This window comes from Triturus cristatus, chromosome 8 (genome assembly GCF_964204655.1).
Source record: "Triturus cristatus chromosome 8, aTriCri1.1, whole genome shotgun sequence".
Classification (NCBI taxonomy): Eukaryota; Metazoa; Chordata; class Amphibia; order Caudata; family Salamandridae; genus Triturus; species Triturus cristatus.
The window spans coordinates 936796913-936817948 of NC_140591.1; the positions used below are offsets into that span (position 1 = coordinate 936796913).

The 21036-nt window shown below is 45.8% G+C and overlaps 1 protein-coding gene across 2 annotated transcripts in view; it reads right to left on the reverse strand.

Moving 5' to 3' along the window:
- The window catches only part of TOMM70 (translocase of outer mitochondrial membrane 70), a 252001-nt gene that overhangs the window by 207657 nt on the left and 23308 nt on the right, over nt 1-21036 (reverse strand). For both annotated transcript variants that reach the window (XM_085622469.1, XM_085622468.1), the window contains exons 2-3: nt 17336-17509; nt 8972-9098 (exon numbers count right to left, since the gene is read on the reverse strand). In XM_085622469.1, the coding sequence (XP_085478595.1) occupies nt 8972-9098; nt 17336-17509 (301 nt within the window). The remainder of the gene's footprint in view (nt 1-8971; nt 9099-17335; nt 17510-21036) is intronic.

Consider the following 21036-nt stretch of genomic DNA (forward strand, 5'->3'; position numbering starts at 1 on the left):
ATGTTGTCACAGAATAATCAACTGGGTTTTTAAATGCAATACTTATGTGGGTGGAATTATGCCAACTAGCTATTTGTATTTCTGCTAGTTGGTGTGCGTGACATTTACTGTATTTATAATTTGTCCGGTCCCCACTTTTGCTATACTTGCCTTTTTCCGGCTGGCCTTTAAGCCCGTTAAGTCGAACCTTTATATACGTTACTGTAAATTATGTACTCTTTAATTTTTTGTATCTATATCTTGCGGTATATTACTACAATTATGAACGACGAAGTCTTTAGTGCTCTGAGTTTCAGTATATACTCTCTTTTTTGCTGTTTAACTCATTTAGTGCTTGTAACATGATACTTACATTCTTATACTATATATTCTTTCACTGCTAACATATCTCGTCATTGGCTGGTTTAACTATTTGACATTTGTTTGGCCAGCCATGTTTGATCCAATGTGCTATATACCACAATGTTTCGTGTATTGATTTACCTGATGTCAGCCTAAGAGTCATAATTAATGATAACTATAGGACAGGGATGTCACTTGTATCTACTGTCCAACCTCCTTCCCTCTTTACGCTGTCGCTCTCTTTTACCCCTTCCTTTTCCTTTATCTTTTTCCCTCTGTTTAGGGGATTGAATCTTATAGTTTCTTCATACACTTGATATGCTCCAAGCCAACGAATTATTATTTTTAAATGAACCTTATAATAGCTTTTTCACAATTTTTGGCCTGGAGTTTTTGGGCTCTGGTTTGTAATTTACACTTAAACATAGGTTAGCGTACCGTGGCAATTTTAGGTACTAACACGCATTACTCGCACCTTCAGTTGCGAGTTTTGGCGTTATTTTTCACTCTCCTTTTCGCGGATGAGTAACAGCTCGAGACATATTGTTAATGGCACCAGGACAATGGCTTTTTTGCGAGGGCTGACCTTCTACCAATTATGAGACTCTTTGTAGTTTTTATATTTACGAGACTTCATCGTTATTACATTGAAGTCCGTCTTCTTCCGGGTACTATTTGGTTTATTGGTGTTTACGCTCTAGTGTTCAGGTACTTTCCGGCTTTATAAGCACTTCCGGGTTAGAATTCTCTGACACACTGACATACGGAATATATGCCGCCAGGCCGCTTAGACGCTTCGCTTCATTCGTAAGTACTTAGTCAGTTGCTACTCTGGTTCGTTGTGTAGTAGACGACATAGATGTGATTCTGACATCTCCTATCTACTTAGAGTATACGCAATGGGTGACATTAACTTCACCTAACGTGGTTTCCCGTTGTGGTTTGCATTCTAGATAATGGATGGCACAGACTTGTCTTAACGAACACGTCACCTGACTGCTACTAGCGGGAATTACTCCCTAAAGATACTTTTTATGTACATCGGATTTTTACGTGACTGGCGGTATGAAGTTATTTTTGATCGTGGCTGTTTTAATTTGAAGGTACGAATTGTTTTCTTGTACTTGCGTTATTTTAGCACATTTCGTTTGCTTGTACTTACTCTTCTACGTTTTTACGTGCTGTCTACATTGGGTGTATTATTTTTTATTCATACAGAGACGTTACTAATCTGTGCAGTTCGACTGACCCTGTATTTACCCTACCGGGTTGGAACTATCACCGGTAGTGGGGTAAGACGTCCTTATTTACTGTGTCTTAAACACGCCTCGTTTACCATTGTCTTGGTATCTAAGAACTCTTGTTTATTTGTTGTTTGTATTGTTTTACTTTACAGCATCTACTGTTAGTTTGGCATTAGCTTCAGGTATGGTCTTGTGTGTACAATTGTTTAGTACTTTTTACTCTTGGGGGACTTAGTTTTTGGTCCGCTCAACATATTCGGGTGTATTGGTGATGTTTGGTTGCTTTTTCCTTTTTTCCCTTCTTTTTTTGACTTTTCACCGATTGGTGGTGTAGGCACAATCGACACCTTTATCTTATTATTACTTCAGTACCTTCTTGGATCTGTGGTGTTTTCTTCCTTTATATCTTCGCACTGATTTGATATACCACGTTTGTAATGAGCATTATTTTGTAGAATCGCTTTGCTTATGGCACATGTCTTAGCATGAATCGTTTTGTATTTTTTCCAGCCCTGAAGATTCGTGGTTCACACTTCCCACGATGAAACACGTGTCGGCTGGATATGCTTATTAAACGGAATTTTCAATTCATATATGGATGTTTTCTTTGTTGCATTGTACTTACCTGTATCGATCGTTGATTATATGAATTGTATGTGTGCACAGGACTGGTCTTTTGCTCAGCTTGAGGTCAATTTCATTTGGCCTTTAAAATTTGAGGGGTTTAGGGGTCTCCCCTCCCTGTTTTGCACCATACAGATATTGTAACTTACTGTACCAACGTTTATCTGCAGAGCGCCACTACTTCCTAATATTTGAATACCCTGTTCTAAGAATTTTAACAAAGTTTAGAGAATCTGCGGAGCACGAAGCCCACTTTTTGAGTAAATATACTACGGCACGCCGATACGGAGAGGGCGAGCGCCCTGGGGAAACACTTGCGAGGCTACTATGTCTATCACCGGGGAAGGCATGTATTGCAGCACTGCACTCTTCACAGGGACAGATGCTCACTGGTACCCCAGATATCCGTGATGATTTTCTGAGTTACTATTCGAAGTTATATACATCTCGTATAACGCACGGCGAAGAGAAGCGGAATGCGTACTTATCAGAAGTGGCTGTAGTATGGCTGGAAAAAGCTATGCAACAATTCTTGGCCGAACCATTCTGTAAGGAGGAAATAGTAAGTGCCATAGATGCCATGTATGGCACTATGGCCCCCGGGTCTTGATGGATACACGGGTAACTTCTATAAAGCCTACAAGGACATACTTGCCCCATATCTTCTGGAAGTATATGACGAGGCGCCGGAACGGAGGACGCTACCTCCCACTGTGCGTGAAGCGGTGATTATATTGCTCCCAAAACCCGGTCAGGACCCGCTACAATGCGGCTCCTATCGGCCCTTGTCGCTATTAGACCTAGATTATAAAATACTGGGCAAGATGATAGCTCTACGGTTAGCCCTGCTACTTGATCGGATTATCTTGCCGGTTCAGTCGGGATTTGTGCCCCACAACCTTGAACCTCTGAACACTATTTGCCACTATCAACAGAATAGATCCAAAGTCGGCAGCAGGACTGTTAGACGCCGAAAAGGCCTTTGATTCCCTCGATTGGCCCTTTTTCTTAGCAGTAATGAGAAAGATGGGCATGCCAAAGGGCTTTATTGAACTTACTGCACTACTCTACAATTGCCCACTGCCAGGCGTTGATTAACAGTACGCTCTCTCCACAGTTCCAGTTGATGCGTGGTACCAGGCAAGGCTGCCCACTATCAGATTAGCGTGGGGAGGGAAGAGAGCAAGGGTTAGGTGGGATACACTGACCTTCCCGTATGAAAGGGGAGGCCTGGGGGTACCGAATTTTCAAATTTATTACCTGGCAGCGCAGTGTAGTTTTGCGCATGTTGGATACCACCCGATGCGCGCATACCATAATCCAAATTAGAGAAGGACCTGGTAAGCCCGACCCCCACTTAAATCTTTACTACTCAAGAGATTTCCCAGGGACCCTCGTGAAATACAAACTGTATTGACCACCAGCTGGGCCTGGCGAAAGTTGGTGCTGGTGACGGGGTCGTACATTATATTCTTCGGCAATGCCAATTGTCAGTAACCCATGGGTACCAATCACCAAAGAAAAGACAGTCCAGAAGACGCTCACTACATTCTCTCTGGAAACTTTTGGAGATTTGTTTCCGGGCGGGTACGTGTTTCACAGTACAGAGGGGGAGAGGTTTAAGGAAGCATCCTTCAAGGATAAATTCATACTTAATAGATTGCACTGTGCGTTGAGAGCACAAATAGCTGAATTTCCTCTACAGCCAGAATCATTCCTACCTTTGACTACCTTGATCACCAATGCGGGGGGAGACCACCTTGTCTCCAAATTATACAAACTCTCTGTATCATTAATTCCGGCTAAATATGCTAAAATCCGTGAATGCTGGGAGCGGGATTTAGGTCATACTACTGAGGACATCCAGTGGTCCTTTTGTTGCTCACAGATTAAGGAAATCTCGCTGAACAGTCGCACAAGTTGCTCCATTTTAAATTCCTATGGAGGGCATACATGTCCCAGGCGAAACTGCATTACATAGATCCTACGAAGCCACACACATGCCCCAAGTGCGGCACGCTTTATGCAGATTTTGCACATATGACTTGGAATTGTGGCAAAATTGCTGACTATTAGAGGGCGCTGTAAGTTATTTTAGGTCTTATGACCAAATTAGATCTCCACCCTACCCCTCAGGTTGCCATTCTGGGATACGTGAGAAACATCCCTAAACAGTTACGCAGATACACCTATATGGCATTATTGCTGGCAAAAAGGGAAATAGGTCTCTCCTGGGGAAATAAGTGTATTCCCACTACCAAGGCATGGCTAAAGAGTCTTAGTTACGGCAACATAAATAGCGACCAGCTTGCTACTATCCTACCTGCAAAATCCAGACCTAAAGATATATGGGGCCCCTTAAAAACGTATTTGCTAGAATCTGCGCAGGCCTCATCACCACAGCCACATCCTGGGATAGTTCCTACTGAAGTGGGCTGAGGCTCCCCATATTCTTCCTTATCCGGCTGTTCAATCACTTACTGCATGACAGATAATATGAAGAGAGTGTGGTGGATTTAGATATACATGGAGCTTGTTAAAAATGTATACATAACGTGAACGGAATGTCAAATGTATCTTGTACCGTTTCTTTTAACATCAATACACTGTAGACTGTACCTGAGATCTTGACTGTTTATAACAAAATGGTAAATGAAGTTCTCTTTTAAAAAAGGATTAAAGATTTTTCCAAATTAGTAAATGGAGAATTTGCAAACAGAGAAAGTTTTCATTCTGCCGGATCTGAAGAACACCTAGTTTTGAGGAGGTAGAGAAATCTAATGCAGCAGTGGTTGAGATCGTTATGGGCTACATTAAGTGATTTTGTTCTTCTCTTTCTGCAGTAATACTATACACAATTTTTACCATTTATCCAATGAAGTGTGGATGGGTAAAGTGGCTAAAACCATCGCCAAATTCAAGGAGTATGTTAGCTCGATACATGAACATAAGGTGCAGAGATAATTTTTGTGATATTCATAAACAAGCCTTTGAAAGAGGATTTTTTTTTATTGTATTAAGAAGTAACAATTGAAAATCGATCAGCTCGACTTTACAGCTAGGAATAAAACAAGCACTGGTAAGCAAATAAGTGAAACTTTAGTGTGCAAATGCACAAAAAAAAACAAGTTATGTTCAGATACGCAGAGATTTTTCGCTGTGCCACTGTGTGATCTGCTACGCTACACCGCAAGCCTAGTGAACAAGCATTGGCATAGCCAATAGGTCTCGCCTTTGGGACCTTATAAGTGTTTAGCCATGCAACTCTTGATGTTGTTGCACCAAGGATATTGTGCAGGATAACTAAACACTTATATCCCACATTAAGAGCACTGTTTTTAAAGCGCAGCGTTTTTACCGTCCTTTTAAGTAATTACTCCCAGGGTAAGTTTCTTGTCCTACAATGTCTGTAAAGCAGCTAATCTCTGAACGGTGCTTGCGCGTTACAACCTCTGTGGAGGGTAGTACAGACTGCTAATTGTTGATATGTCACTTATTGACTCCCAACTGAAGGAGAGGGCCTATTAAGTGCGATAAAAAACTGCCAGGGCGCATAAAACATCGGAGGGCACTTAACAACTGATGCCTGCAGCACGCGGGCATTACAATTATTAGTGCCCCTTTCTGAACCTCACCCCAGCATACAAGCTACTTTGTCAGTCCCTTGTTCCTCACTCGCACTCGCTTCAGAAAGAAGTTTTTATATCTTGACTCGGGCGACTTTGTTCCAAAGTTTAGGGCCCACGTAAAAGAATCCTTCATCCTGTTTGTTCATGGGGATTCCTGCAGCCAGATGAAGCTCTGGAGAACACGACTTCAAACCCCGCTAACAGCAGCACTATATAGCGTCTCATATCGCACTTCTCCTGGGATCCCTGTGACGCAGTTTAATGCTGCTCAGTCTGCTGACTTACAATGATGGAAGGCTTTTTTGACCTTGCTGGTGGTTTATACCTGCTTCTCAGCTGACAGCACGTCTCAGCGACGAGCGTTAAAGTAGCAGTCATCCTGCCATTATTTGCTGCCCCGCAACTGGTGAAACGAGGTGCAAGTGGCACCGAGTGGTAAAAAAACAGAGGTGAAATGGGCAGCACTGAACAAAGGCGCGCCCTCTGAAGTGTTGTGGCAGATTTAACACCTCATCTGTGACGTGGCCGAGGTGCAAATGGTGGCAGTATAAGCTACAGTAAGATCCATGCGAGAGGACTGCAGAAACCCTTTGAGGGCTAGGAGAAATGGAAGGGGGAGAAGGGAGGTCTTTATCTTCTACATCAGGAATCCTGGATGGGGCGTGCATAAAAGGAGGCAAAGAGGGGGAGAGATCCTAAAAGCCTTCTGTGGTGTATTACAGCAAGCAACTGAGCAAGCTGACTGGTCGGCCTTCAGTGGTTCTTTACGCCTGTAATTAGCTACTTATTTATGTCTTTGTTTTATAAACTTGACTGAAGTTAATGTTAATTTGTAGTAACTACAAATACATAGAAGCGGACAATTCCTTGATATGTAGACTTTGCTCTTTGTCGGCATGCTGAATTGCTAAGAAGCTTTGTGGCTGAGACATTCTGAGAGGAAAGTCACATACCATAGAAATGTTCATAATTTAAATTACTTATAATAGAATTCGATCCACCCAGACGTTATTCCCAGACGTTTTCGTAACCACCTTGTGTTTTTTTTTCCTGTACGCTGCATGCAGTTCACTCACATTCATTTATTTGCTCATATTAGCATACAGCACGCAGTCCTATTTGGGGTGCAAAGTGGCCCCTTGGACCCCGGTGCCATTGCATCTGCTGCACTATTGATAGCTTTGCCCCAGTGCAGACAACCATCGAACACTTCACTGTGAAGACACCTTGGGAATGCTCCACTGCTGTCAGTCGGGACCGCGTGCCTTGCAGGTGCTCTCTGCAGCTCTTATTACCACAGAGGAAGCACCGGACAGTCACTGCTGCTACCACGCTTGTCTGTAATAAGGGGCTCATGCGGGAGGAGGGCATGCAGGAAAGCCCACGCTTCGTTTGCTGGCTGAGCAGTTCGGACCGCCATGTCAAAGATAATGCAGCTATCAGACCTGAGGGGAGGGAAGTCTATGTGAGCAGAAACATTGCTGCTAATCTGCCTGAGAGAGACGAGGCAAACCAGCGCCGCTCTCGAGCCGCACGGAGAGGGGAGCTAAATGCAGCTTGACCATGTGCCTGAAATTCACCACCACAAGAACATCAGAGCGTGGATAAAGCGAAAATGTACCCTTAGGGGGGCTTGTGAGGCTGGACAGCGCAGCAGAAAAAGTGTCTGCCCCTCCTTCCTAGCCCGCGTGCAGTCAGGGAGGCTCTGCCGATGTGCTGAGGGAAACTGTTTTCTACTATGTTTCAACAGATATTTTGCATACATCGCAATGGATGGAAACTAGGGGTCTGTCTTAAGGGACGAGGAGCGCGCGGTGATGTGCAATCTGTTTTGGGGTATCGTTTTTTTGTTCATGTAAACTTCAGGGACTCAGAGAAAGTGGCAAGGCGTGTATTTTGACATTAACTATACCGGGAGCAAGTCTGTGAGTAAGAATCCTTTACGTTTTGTTTTCAGCATGCTGCGAATGCTACAAGTGAGGGGGAGGGGTTTGCACTGCTCCGCCGTCTTCCGCAGTCCACAACCCTCGACTCCTTTTCCAGATGCTGAGAAAAAACAACATGCATAGATAGATAAAAATAAAAACTAGTGGGAGAAGCGGCGCGCAGCCCATGTGTGCGCGCTGTTAGAGTGCCCGCGAGCGATGCGTTTGATGAGCCATGACGACGGAGCGTCCTGCGAGTGGCACGAGAGCGAGCACCAGGCCATATGTTTTGAATTATCGCGCCCGTGTCTCGGAAGTATAATGCAAAACGTATGGCGCCCGTGCGGGTAACTGCAAGCAATAGGCCACACACGCACAAGTGTGTGTGTGGTGAGCTTTTGAAAGCCCCTTACTAAAAGTCTCGCCAGAGCAGCGCATGAGCGTTGCTACAGGCTCGACCTAAAAAAGTACAGGGCACTGAAATGGAAGGCACAAAAAGAAGAATGCTGCAGATAAATGAGACACAAATAGTCTGTCCACATTAGTCCATGCTTGTGTTAACATTTGATAGCAAATTAAGCAAACATAGTGGCTTAGACAATACTTGTTATATAGAGGACATTTATGCCACACAGCACGTCACCCCTCCCCCTCTAGCCCCATATGATTAGTGACATTTAGGAAAAAATACTGAATCTGTAACATGGAAATCATATAATGTTTTCTGCAAAATATAATTTGGGATTTAAGGCAGGCAACTTTCGAAAGTGACTGTTTAAAATACATACCAAGCAGGTAGATTCACGATTTTGTAAAATAATCTTCAACAGTGTAATATTTAAACATAATATCACACATGCCTCAGATTGGCTAATGACTGAAATTTGAGAAGAGAACATTTTCAGAAGACAGACAGACTTAAAAAGGGTGAAATACCTTAGTTGGTTAAGAGCGATCCAATTCAGCCGAGTCACCTTTCACACTACCTTCTGCCTTTGATAGCAGGCATGCAACACCTCGACTCAGCTGTAATAGATTCTCACAGTAGTCGGGATGTCTTTTTTGCAACTTGTGAGTAATGAGGTCACAAGGGCCTAGTATATCTGACACAGGTTTTCATACAGTTAGGTCAGACTTCGACATAAAACTTCACAATAACTTAGAAAACATAGTTCACATAACACTACGAAGCCATCTACATATGTACCTTCCAAGCACTGCTTCTTATTGTCCAGCTTCTCATGGGCCTTCGCTCTTCTGAAGAGAGCCTTCACATATCTGGAATTGAGCTCAATAGCCTTTGTGCAGTCTTGTATCACGTCTTCCCATTTTTGCTGCAATTAGTAATTAAAATTATGGTTAGGGGAACAGTTGGTTTTCATAGTGAAGGCCAAAGTACTGGCTGCTAATTTTTGCCATTGTCCAAGCAATGAGTAAGTTATGTTTGCGCTCTGCAAAATGTTTGTTTTGATGAACAAGCTACTTACCTTCGGTAACGATGTATCTGTAAGAAACATTAGTTAGTTAGATTACTCACCTTAGAATATCCCCAGGCGTCAGGCTGGATCCGGAAAGATTTTCGTAGCAATAACCCTTGCGCGTCGGTAGGCGTAGTCTGCGGCTCCGCGTCCTTTGCCGGCGTCGTGTGCTGGAATGACGTCGGAGTACTTAGATGCCGCCCTGGCGCGCTGACGTCAGTTCTTAAACATAGCTTTCCGCGCCAGGGACGCTGAGCCATGCAAGAGACTGACACTGGTGCCAAAAAATCTAGGGCCCTGAAAGGGAGAACCTTAACCCTAGATGTCGGTTCGCAGAACGGGGAGGCTGGGTGGGTCGGTGAAGAATCTAACTAACTAATGTTTCTTACAGATACATCGTTACCGAAGGTAAGTAACTTGTTCATCTGAAAGAATCACGTTAGTTAGATTCCTCACCTTAGAATAGATACCCCAGCAATACCAACCCCGGAGGTGGGCCTGCGAACCAAGATCACACCAGAAAGTCCTGGAGAACAGAACGGCCAAAGTGGCCATCTCTCCGGACTTGGCTGTCCAGGCAATAGTGCTTGGCAAACGTGTGCAGTGAAGCCCACGTAGCCGCCTGACAGATGTCCTGCAAGGGGACTCCCCGTCCCAGGGCAGTTGTTGCCGCTGCAGCCCGGGTGGAATGGGCTCTCAGCCCAACAGGAGCGACCTTTTTCGCCAAGGAATAGCAGATCTTAATGCACAACACGACCCATCGCGAGATGGTCCGCTTGTGCACAGCTTTATCCTTCTTAGCACCTACATATCCAACAAAAAGTTGGTCGTCCACCCGGAACTGTTTTGTGCGGTCCAAATAAAAGGACAGCGCACGTTTTGGGTCCAGACAGTGGAGCCGCTCTTCATCTTTTGAAGGATGCGGAAAGAAGGTAGGCAGCGTGACAGATTGCCCGATGTGAAAGGGAGTCACGACTTTAGGAAGAAAAGAAGGACGTGTCCGGAGGACAACCTTATCCGGATAAACCGAAAGGAAGGGAGGCTTAGCTGACAGAGCCTGGAGCTCACTCACCCGCCTGCGGAGGTGATAGCCACCAGGAAGGCAGTTTTCAGAGTCAGTAGACGAATTGGACAGTTGTGAAGGGGCTCAAAGGGAGCGCACATCAGAAAAGTGAGAACAAGGTTCAAGTCCCACTGAGGCATTACGAATGGAATAGGAGGGAACATATGAGTAATGCCCTTCAGAAAACGGGAGACAACAGGGGACTTGAAAAGAGAAGGCTGATCAGGAAGCCTTAAGAAAGCAGAGATTGCAGCAAGATAACCCTTCAAGGTGCCCAGAGCAGAGCCCTGCTGGGCCAAAGAAAGAAGAAAGAGGAGAACATCAGAAAGAGGGGCGGAAAGGGGATCCACAGCCTTTGCTGTGCACCATGCCACAAATGTGTTCCACCGGCAGGCGTATACCGTCTTTGTGGAGGGACGCCTGGCTGCCAGAATGACATCACAGACTTCAGGAGGCAAGTCAAATGGCATCAACTGTCGCTGCTCAATCTCCACGCATGGAGGTGGAGGCTGGACAGGTTCGGGTGGAGGACCGTCCCCTGCTGCTGCGACAGAAGGTCCTCCTGAAGAGGCATTCGTATCGGGGGATCGATGGACATACTGAGTAGCTCGGGATACCAGTACCTTCGTGTCCAATCCGGAGCCACCAAGATGACTTGGGCCCGGTCGCGCCTGATCTTCTTCAGCACTCTGGGCAGAAGTGGTATAGGCGGAAAGGCGTACAACAGACCGCAACTCCACTCGAAAAGCGTCTCCGAGCGAGTGCCGCCTTGGAAATTCCAACGCGCAGAACTGCTGACATTGCGCGTTCTCTTTGGTGGCGAATAGATCTAACCAAGGCTCTCCCCACTGCAGAAAGAGACCTTGCGCCACGTCCGAGTTCAGACACCATTCGTGAACCATCATGCACCGGCGGCTGAGTTAGTCTGCTCTGGCGTTCAGAGAGCCCGCCAGATGTTGAACCACCAGGGTGATGCCCTGGTGTTCCAGCCAGGTCCAGAGGCGCAGAGCTTCCTGACACAGGGTCCATGACCTCACCCCGCCCTGTTTGTTGCAATACCACATGGCGGTGGTGTTGTCCGTTAACACCTGCACGACACTTTCCCGGACAGAGGGAAGGAAGGCTTTTAGTGCAAGTCGGATCGCCCTCAGCTCCAGGAGGTTGATATGGAGCCGAGTCTCCGCCGGAGACCAGAGTCCTCTGATCTCCGCCTCTCCCATATGGCCCCCCCCATCCCAGGAGGGACGCATCCGTCACTACGACATGCTCCGGTTGGGGTAGGGAGAGGGATCTGCCGCTGACCCAATCGCGATTCGTGAGCCACCACTGCAGCTGGTTCGCAGTGCCCTCCGAGATCAAGACATGGTCGGACAGGTTGCCTCGATGCTCGGCCCACTGAAACTTCAGGTCTCACTGCAGAGCCCGCATCCGCCACCTGGCGTGAGGTACCAACAGGATGCAGGAGGCCATCAGCCCCAGAAGCCGCAGCACCAACCTGACCGAAACCCAGGACAGAGGCCGGAAGATGGAAATCAGGGCCTGAATGTCCCGGACCCGCTGTTCCGGCGGATAGACCCGGAACTGCGCAGAATCGAGAACCGCCCCAATGAAAAGGAGCTTTTGGGAGGGACTCAGGTGCGACTTCGGCACATTGATGGAGAACCCCAGCGAGTGCAGGAGGTCGGCCGTAGTCTGGAGGTGGGAGATGACTTGCTGGGGCGAGCCCGCCTTCAACAGCCAGTCGTCGAGATAGGGGAAGACTGGAACCCCTGATCGGCGCAGATGAGCTGCGACCACCGCCATCACTTTCGTGAACACCCGAGGGGCACTGGTGAGGCCGAAGGGGAGCACGGTGAACTGAAAGTGCTCCTGACCCACCGTGAACCGCAGGTAACGCCGGTGGGCCGGCAGGACGGGGATGTGGAAATAAGCATCCTGCAAGTCCAACGCTACCATCCAGTCTCCAGGGTCTAGGGCAGCCAGAACCTAAGCTAAAGTGAGCATCTTGAAACGGTCTTTCCGGAGGAAGGAGTTCACGCTCCTGAGGTCCAAGATCGGGCGTAGGCCCCCTTTGCCCTTCTTGGGAACCAGAAAGTAGTGGGAATAACAACCACGACCTACTTCCGGACCAGGAACGCGTTCGACGGCCTCTTTGGCCAAGAGGGACGAAACTTCCTCTCGTAGAAGATGCAAATGATCCCCCGACATACGGTGGTTCAGCTGTGGCATGGCTGGAGGGGTCGTCTCGAAGGAGAGGGAGTAGCCCCTTCGCACGATTTGCAGCACCCACCTGTCCGACGTGATGGAGCGCCAGTGGAGCAGGTGATGGCAAACTCTGCCGCCCACTGGCGTTGAATGGGCCTGAAAGCTCGGACTAGGAGGGCTTTGAGGCGGATGCTGCCGGGGTGGATGTGGACTGACCGGCACGTTGACCTCCAGTACCGCCTCGGCGGAATCCACGTCCGCGTGCTGGTTGGTTCTGCGGCCGGTGGCTGGGCGGACATGAGGAGGCACCCCTTCCTTGGCCACGAAAGGGACGAAACGCGGAAGTTTGCGGCCGCGGGCCGAAAGACCCAAGGACTTGGCCGTGGCCCGGGAGTCCTTGAACCGAGCCAGCGCACTGTCCGCCTTCTCACCAAAAAGGCGGGTGCCATCAAAGGGCATGTCGATGAGGGAACTCTGGACATCCCCCGAAAATGACGTGGACCTCAGCCAGGCGTGACGCCGAAGCGCCACCGTGGTGGAAATTGCCCGACCCAGCGAGTCCGTGGTGTCAAGTCCACACCGAATGGCATGCCGTGCTGCATCTCGACCGTCAGCAAGTGCTTGAGCGAGTCGTGCCCGGGCCTCAACCGGGCACAAGGGCAGCACGTCCTCCACCGTATCCCACAGAGAGTGGGAATTACGGTCCAAAATGCAAGCGGTATTTAAAGACCGCAGCCCCAAACTCAGGGACGAGAACAGTTTCTTGCCAAACTGTTCCAACCTCCTGGATTCCCGATCCGGAGGAGCGGACGGGAAGGAGGATTGGGAGGTTGAGGCCTGGATAACCAGACTCTCAGGGGTGAGGGAAGAGGAAACTGGAGTCGCCCGGAGCAGGGCGGTGGCGCCGGGCAACGTTACGGTCCACAGGCTTGGAGGGCTTGGACCAAGTGCCCTGTAGAACGTCTATGAGGGCCTCATTAAACTGCAGCAGAGGCTCAATGGAGCTTGCTGTCGGTTGAAGAACCTCTGTGAGGACGTTAGTTCTCACGGCCACAGCAGGCAACTCCAGCCCTAGGGCTTCGGGCGCCTTGCGCAGCACCACTGAAAAAGCTGCACCCTCCTCCGAGGCCACAGTCGGAGGAGAGATGAAGCCAGCGTCCGGCGAAGTGTCCAGACCACTGGCATCCCCCAGTTCGTCTGCCCAGTCCTGTGCAAGTTGACCCTGGAGGGCCATAGGGTCCTCAGACCCCCTCCCAGTCGCCCCCGTCATCCGATTCCTGATAAAACAGGAGGAACGATCGGAGCCGGACGGTAGATAAAAATTGTCATCCATCGCCGTCGGGTGCGCAAAGAACTCACGGCTGGGCATACCCTGCCAACTTAGGGCGAACAAAGCGATACCAAAGGGGATGATGGACGGAGCGTTTGAGCAACTGAGCAAGGGACCCATGTCTGGGCTTGACAGTTCGGGCTGGATTGTTCCCATGAGGCACAGGGTCAGACTGATTTGCGTATGGCCATGTCTGGACTGGGGCGGCGGAGTGAGCTAAAGAATGATGATGGATTAAACCCAGATCAGTTGACTGGAGGCGAGTGCTTGCAATGTTCAACCCTCCGTCCATCATCCCCTTTGGTTTTGGTTTACTGGAAGCACCAACTCAGTGACTGCTATCACTGCATGTATGAATAAATAGGAAGACTAACCACAGGCCCACGGGGAATGCAAGTCCTTAACCTCTAATCTAAAGAATTAAGTCAGACGCACTAAGAAAAGTACAGTGAACCAGAGGGGGTTGTCATTATATAAACACACCGTCAGAACATGCTGTTTCAGGAAGCAGTTAATAAGGTTATGGCAGACAGACTGGGCGGTTTGAAGAAAATGCAGTTTCAGAAAAGCAAGAAAGCCTGCAGCCATGGAGCTGCACCAGACTAAAAGAAAGCGGTCTTTACAACACACTTGGAAGATGGCAACAGCCAACACAGGCTGCAAGCAAACAATCTAATCATGAACGTTCACCAAAGTTAGGAAGAAGAGCATACGTTTTCCCAGAGCTGCATTTGGAATTGGGTGCATTGGTGTCACACCTAAATACACATGCTGCTGGCACACAGGATCAAACACCAAACTCAGCACCAGTCTTCATTTAATGGCAATGCAAATCTGTGAGAACAGAAAACACTGCCTTTCAATCTACCTTTTGAGTCTACCTTTAAACATCTTTTAAAACGTCAAATGAGAGCATTTTACCCTCATCTCATTGGGTGATATCAAAGTCAAGTACTTTCAGTGTTTCGAAGTACAATGACACTTGGATCCCTAGATTCGTGTCACCGGATCACAGCATTAGATAGGTGAAGATGCTTGGGCTGTACTTAATATTGTGCATTGGTAGTTGTAGTTTATGGTTACAGGACCTGGAGGAGTGAAAAGAGCACATTCTGGTTTTATGTCTTCTGCCAGAGCAGTTTCAAGCTGCATGATATGGAAAAGTTCCCCTGTAGTCCTAGCTCTGCTCCATGGGAATTTCATTAAATTCAAAAGCACTGAATTGTTATGCCACCAATATCCTACCATGCCATGTCAGTGGAACTCACACCTATTCTCGTTTTATGAAGCCATGGGATCCTGGTCGTAACTACCAACCAGTTTCTCAGTCTATCCCCCGCAGAAGAAAGGGTTGCTTATGCCATTAATGAAGATTCTAATAGAGGAGAAATTGGATTACAGGTAAGCACATTTGTGTTCTCCTTCAGGAAATCTTTAATAAGGACTAAATAGAGTAGCAAGTTCATCCCCTGAATTTTCATGACCGCTTTGTTCTAACAGAGCACTGTAGATGGTTCTTTACAGCATTAGGCTAGGGATTTCAATAACCCTACGAGCGGAGGTAATAAATAGCTGCTTGAAATACTGCTTTCCATATCAAGTGGTGTAAGGGTTCTTTGTGCAAAGGCTCAAACATAGGGCACATGTGTTTAGTAACAACTCTATTCAAAAGCTCATCTCGTTGGTGGAAAGATGCTTTTATTCCCTCTCAAAAGTGCTTAATAACTGGGACTCTGAAAAAAAGAAAAAGAAAAAAGGTTTCTGAAGGACTTTTTCTATAAGCTTCAATAGCTGCAGGATGTGCCTATATAAGGACAAAAACGAATGCCCCGATATGGGCAATTAAAGAGAGGCAGAGAGAACTACTTCCTCCTAACACTTAAGGGGGTTGATGGACCCTTATATTATTTTAAATTGCCAATGTACTCCTGCTGGAGAATTAGGTGTCCAGATCAGATGAGTGCAGGAGTCAGACTACTAAAATCTCCTATCTGCATGGCAATCGACAGATTAGATTTTTTTTGTAGAGCTGGAGAAGGTGACGCACCACTTGTTTGGCCATTCTGCGACTATGAAAAACATCCTTGTTTCGGAAAAGGTCAATTTGATGAGGACCAGTGGGTGCAGACGTATAGGTTGAAATGAACACAAATTCTTCTGAGAAATCAACTGAAAGGGACTGTCACTTGGTTCTAGGTTGTTAGTTCCCAGTTCCTTAATAAGGTAATGTTATGTTCTTGGTTTTAAAGAAGAGATCTAACAGAGAAGGACACTTTTGCGTAAGATGTCCTAAAGCACGATCACCTAGGATCCATTTGTGACTGGAAGAAATCTGGATCCCGGACCCCAGACTCTCTCTATTGTTCAGGTAGTACATGGGTGTGTTTTCCCTTTGAATAAGTTGAGAATTTTGTTTAAAGGGCGGAAAGGAGGACACGAGAGTTAGATGAACTCCTCGGAGTTTGAGATGATTTATTTGATAAGACAACTTTCAACTGAAAACATGTTCCTTGTATCTGAAGATGTTTTATCCGAATTTCTGATCCAAGCGGAAAAGCATCCAACTGTGTTTTGGGGAAATGTCCCGGCTCAAGTGAAATTCCTAACCAGCAAACTTCGTGTTGCTTTGTTCATCACAAAATCGATACTTAATGGAAATGAGACTGTGATATCTTTAACGCAATTTTATGGAAAACAAAAAAATAAAATCAGTATTTTTATGGCTCACTTATTCCAAGTTCCAGGGTATTTATTGTCAATTCTGACAAAATTGGTTTTGCTTTAATCAATCTTTACAAGTACACTCACTGTTCGGTATAACTGTGCTCTATACAAATCTCAGATCATTAATTCACTAACTGGAATTTAGGAGTGCAGCATTTACCTTGTTCTTCTGATTGTCAGAAAGCTATTGAAATTCAAAACGTATTTACAATAACTGAAATTAAAAAGGGTTTCTTTTCTCATAAGTCTGATCACGCTCACTTAAAGAAAAAAAACATACCATTGTCTCTATGGCTTCAGGGGAAATTCCTTGCCTAAAGTATCAGAAGACTTGAAAGGTTCTTCTATTCTTGTAAATTACTATATAGAACAATAGCAGCGGCATAAAATCCGAAGATGGCACTACTGAGTCAGACACTGTGGATTTCCGGTCAATAATGAAAGAGGACCCCCCCCCCCCCCCCGCTATGTTTATGCAAGGACTAAAGTGAGACTACTCAGAATGAAACCACTAGATGGCAGGATAACACTAAGCAAGCGCACGTAGCTGGATGGACAAATCCACACAACAGGCAAGGACATCCAGAGGATGTAAAGGGAGGCGGTTAAGGAGCAGAACAACAATTCTGGATCCAACCACTAGATTACAGAATAAGGCACAGCATGTAACACGGAAATTTCGGGACATACTATTTAGCAAAATCAAGCCGAAAACTGCTGTTTATCTAGTCATTTTTCCTGTACTGTTTCATAACATTTTGGCAGACTTACCTGCTGTTCATATGCAGCAGCTCTGTTCTGATAGAATGTGGAAAGGTCAACTTTTTTCTCAGAAGGACACAGACTGATGGCCTCTGTGTAGCACTGAATAGCCTGCTCATATTTCCCAGCTTTAAAATACTTGTTGCCTTTATTTTTTGCTCCTTGAGCTCTATCCAGAGGGCTCTGAAAGTAAACAAAAGCTTGCAATGAGTAACATATTTTGCACTTCATTAAAATACAATTTCTTTCTCATGCTGCAAAGGCAAGAAGCACAAAAACTTGGTGCGCTATAAATGTTTTGAGCGCACATACATTTTTGTCTAAGTCCTTGTGCATGCCCCAGTCTAGGATAAACCTTGCCAAAATGTATGCTCAAGGCATCTGATATTAGACGTTTTAGAAGCACGGCCAAAACGTGGGGTAATAGCTGTCGTTTTTGTTCTTCATGCGAGGTACCACATTTTCAATTGCCAGATCGCCATCACGCTAAAATGTGCAACTTTTTGAACAGGCATGAAAAGTATACACCTTGTGTGCCTGGCTACTCAACACCAACAGCCGCTCTGCGCATTCCCGTGTCCATAACACTAAAAGGGTGTCAGACCAATGTTAAGTTTCAGTATGTGTCTAGCCATCTTGGCCTTTGAAATACCCATGTAAATCTACCCCCTCATCATATGAACACATAAAAGGCTTGCGGTTAAAGGGAATGACAAAGGAAGTTCCCCATCTAAAACATACAGACAGCATGCACAATATTTTGCGGGAAATATCGTAAATGCATAATATTGGCTTCAAACACGAGTGAGGAAGATAAAACTGCGCACTCAAAAAGATTTTTACAAAAAAAGGATTATTCAGAGTTTTATAAAACATTTGCAGAAATGCTAGTATCTAGTGTATTGCAGGAGGTAGGAAATTAGGTTTGACATTGGCTTTGCAAACCCAATATAAACTTCATTTAACCTTTAGAGGTACAACACTGTTTCTTCTGAGCAGGAAGCAGTTAATCTACGAAAATAAATACCTAACCTATTAACCTAGCCGTTTTTATCTATTTATAAAGTTTTATATAACGCGAACGTGACCCACGAGGGTATCAGAGCGCTTTACAGTATACAGTATAAAACATAAGCGGATGATGTAGTATACAAGCATTTGAAGTGTGTCAATATGTACAATAGAGAAATAGAATATATAGATAAAAAACATAGGTGACTCGGAATCAGCAGGACATTGCACAATAAATGGTTATTGAACATTAGGTGGATGTGCTAATAAACATACACATAATATGCTCCTTCGATTCACCATGGGTATGAAGAATATGGATAATATAGTAGATCCACGGCCAACTAAGTTATATGCTAAATACAGTTATTGAGCATTAAGTGGCTGTGGTAATAATCATACATATAATAATCTCATTCATTCCACCAGAGGTAGGCAATGATATGCGGCTCTTATAGGTGACTCGGTGTCAGCCTAGAATTAGACTTAGAAAGTGAATTTGTTCATTAGTCGTATTTTTACTTCTTTTTCTAATGCGGTAAAGGAAGAGACTCCACGCACCGCCGGAGGTAAGGAGTTCCAAATCTTTGGTGCAATCCCTGAGAAAGCTCTGCAACCAGTTCTCTTCTTATGGAAGGATTGTGGTTTCAGAAGTAAAGTCCTCGCACTACGAAGTTGTCTACATGTCCCGCCCGACCTTTCTAGCTTTAGAGCTAAGTAACTGGGTGTATTGTTATGTAGAGCTTTATGGGTCATGCAGGCAACCTTTAGGTGTATTTTAGCCTCGTAAGGCAGCCAGTTCAGGGCTTTCAGGGTCAGAGAGATGTGGCTGTTTCTTTTTGTTCCTGATACCAGTCTAGCCGCAGCATTAAGTGATGCCCTCAGCGGAGCCAGCTTATATTTGGAGAGACCGCAAAGAGTGGTGCTTCCATAGTCTAGTCTTGGTAGCACTAGGGCTTGCACTGCCATTTTTAGGTCGGCCTGAGGAAGGAAGGGTTTGAGTTTCCTTAGTAAACTCAACTTGTGATTACTCCCTTGGTGGCATTAGAAATGTGCGACTGCATATTCAGGTGTTTGTCTATGGGGATTCCTAGGGATTTTGCTGAGTCAATGATGAGGGGAGCACGGTCAAAAGAGGTTAGGTGTTTTAACCAAAGGTCCATCTTAGGTGTGTGATTCAGTGGAGAGATGAGAATGAAATTCGTTTTTTTGGTATTCAGCATAAGGTGGTTGTTAGTGAACCAACTTTACGTGTTCAATAGAATAGCATTGAGGGAAATTAAATCTTCTGGAGTGGAGATTTTCAAATACAGTTGGGTGTCGTCCGCATACAGGTGATATAGAATGTTCGCTGATTTCCGTGCGGTCGCCAAAGGTTCCATTAGTAGGTTGAAAAGAATGGGTGATAAGGCTGGTCCCTGAGGGACACCCAGGTTTACCACAGAGGGTTGCGAGAGTGAGTTCTTCATCTTGATTCTTTGTGTTCTGTTATTTAGGAATGAGGAGAACCATTGCAACACTGTGCCTGCGAGGCCCATCCTTCGTTCCAGTAGGGACTAAAGGTTGTCATGCTGGACAGTATCGAAGGTGGAGGATAAGTCAAGAAGTATCATTAGGCATGACTTGTTTCGGTCAAGCATTTTTAGTATGTCGTCCATAATGTGAGTGAGTGTAGATTCAGTGCTGTGACCTGGACGGAAGCCAGATTGGTGAATTGTGTAAGAGGTTGTACTTCTCAATATGGTTGCATAATTGAATTTGTACACATTTCTCCAACAGTTTCGCCAAAGTGGGGATGTTGGATATAGGGCGGTAGTTGTTAAGATCCGACGAGGAGACGTCATCTTTCTTTAGTATAGGTGTGACCTGCCCTATTTTAAGACAGTCCGGAATGGCGCCTTGTCTCAGAGAGGCGTTTACAATTTCAGCCCATAGCGGTAGGATAGTTGTTTTTAACATTTTGAATAGGGCAGGAGGCAGGGGGTCAGAGAAGTGATTGGAGGGGTTGATTGCTTGAAGAGTGTCATCGATTATTTGTTGCGAGATTGGCGAGAACGTGTGCCATGAGGCATTATTTTTTGTGACTTCCCCTGGAATAATAAAATGGCCTTTGAGCCATGCGCCACAATTAGTGTCTTGGGCCATAAATTGTGGAAGAGCCTTCTTGAAATTGGATGTCGAGCTCAATGGCGTTAAATCTTTTCGCGGAAGAAATTGGCAAGCACATCACAGGTAGGTGTAGCCAGGTCGTTTAGTTCCGTAGGGTTAGTCGTGTTGCATGCTTGTTGTTTGACAATTTCAAAGAGTTTTTTTTGGGACGGTTGCTTGCTTGGTTCAGGTGGGTTCTGAAAATGTCTGCCTTTGCCTTAAGAATCTTCCTGTTGTAGGAGTTCCTTAACCTTCTAAGGTGATCAAGGTTATCAGTGGTGGGTGCTGATTTCCATAGTTGCTCTGCAACTCTAAGCTGGCGTCGCTCTGAGTTCAGGGTCTCATTGAACCAAGGTTTGGAAAAATTGGAGGAGTCGTTATTTTCTTGGAGGGGCGCTGTAGAGTCCAGGATTTCAAGCAAAGTGGAATTGTAGAAGGTTGTGAGGTCATGTACATCAGTCATGTCCGTCATGTGGGTCAGGGCGGAGTTGAATCGGTTTACCAAGGTGATGGTGTTGATATTTTGTAAGTTCCTTTTCCATGGTTTTGTT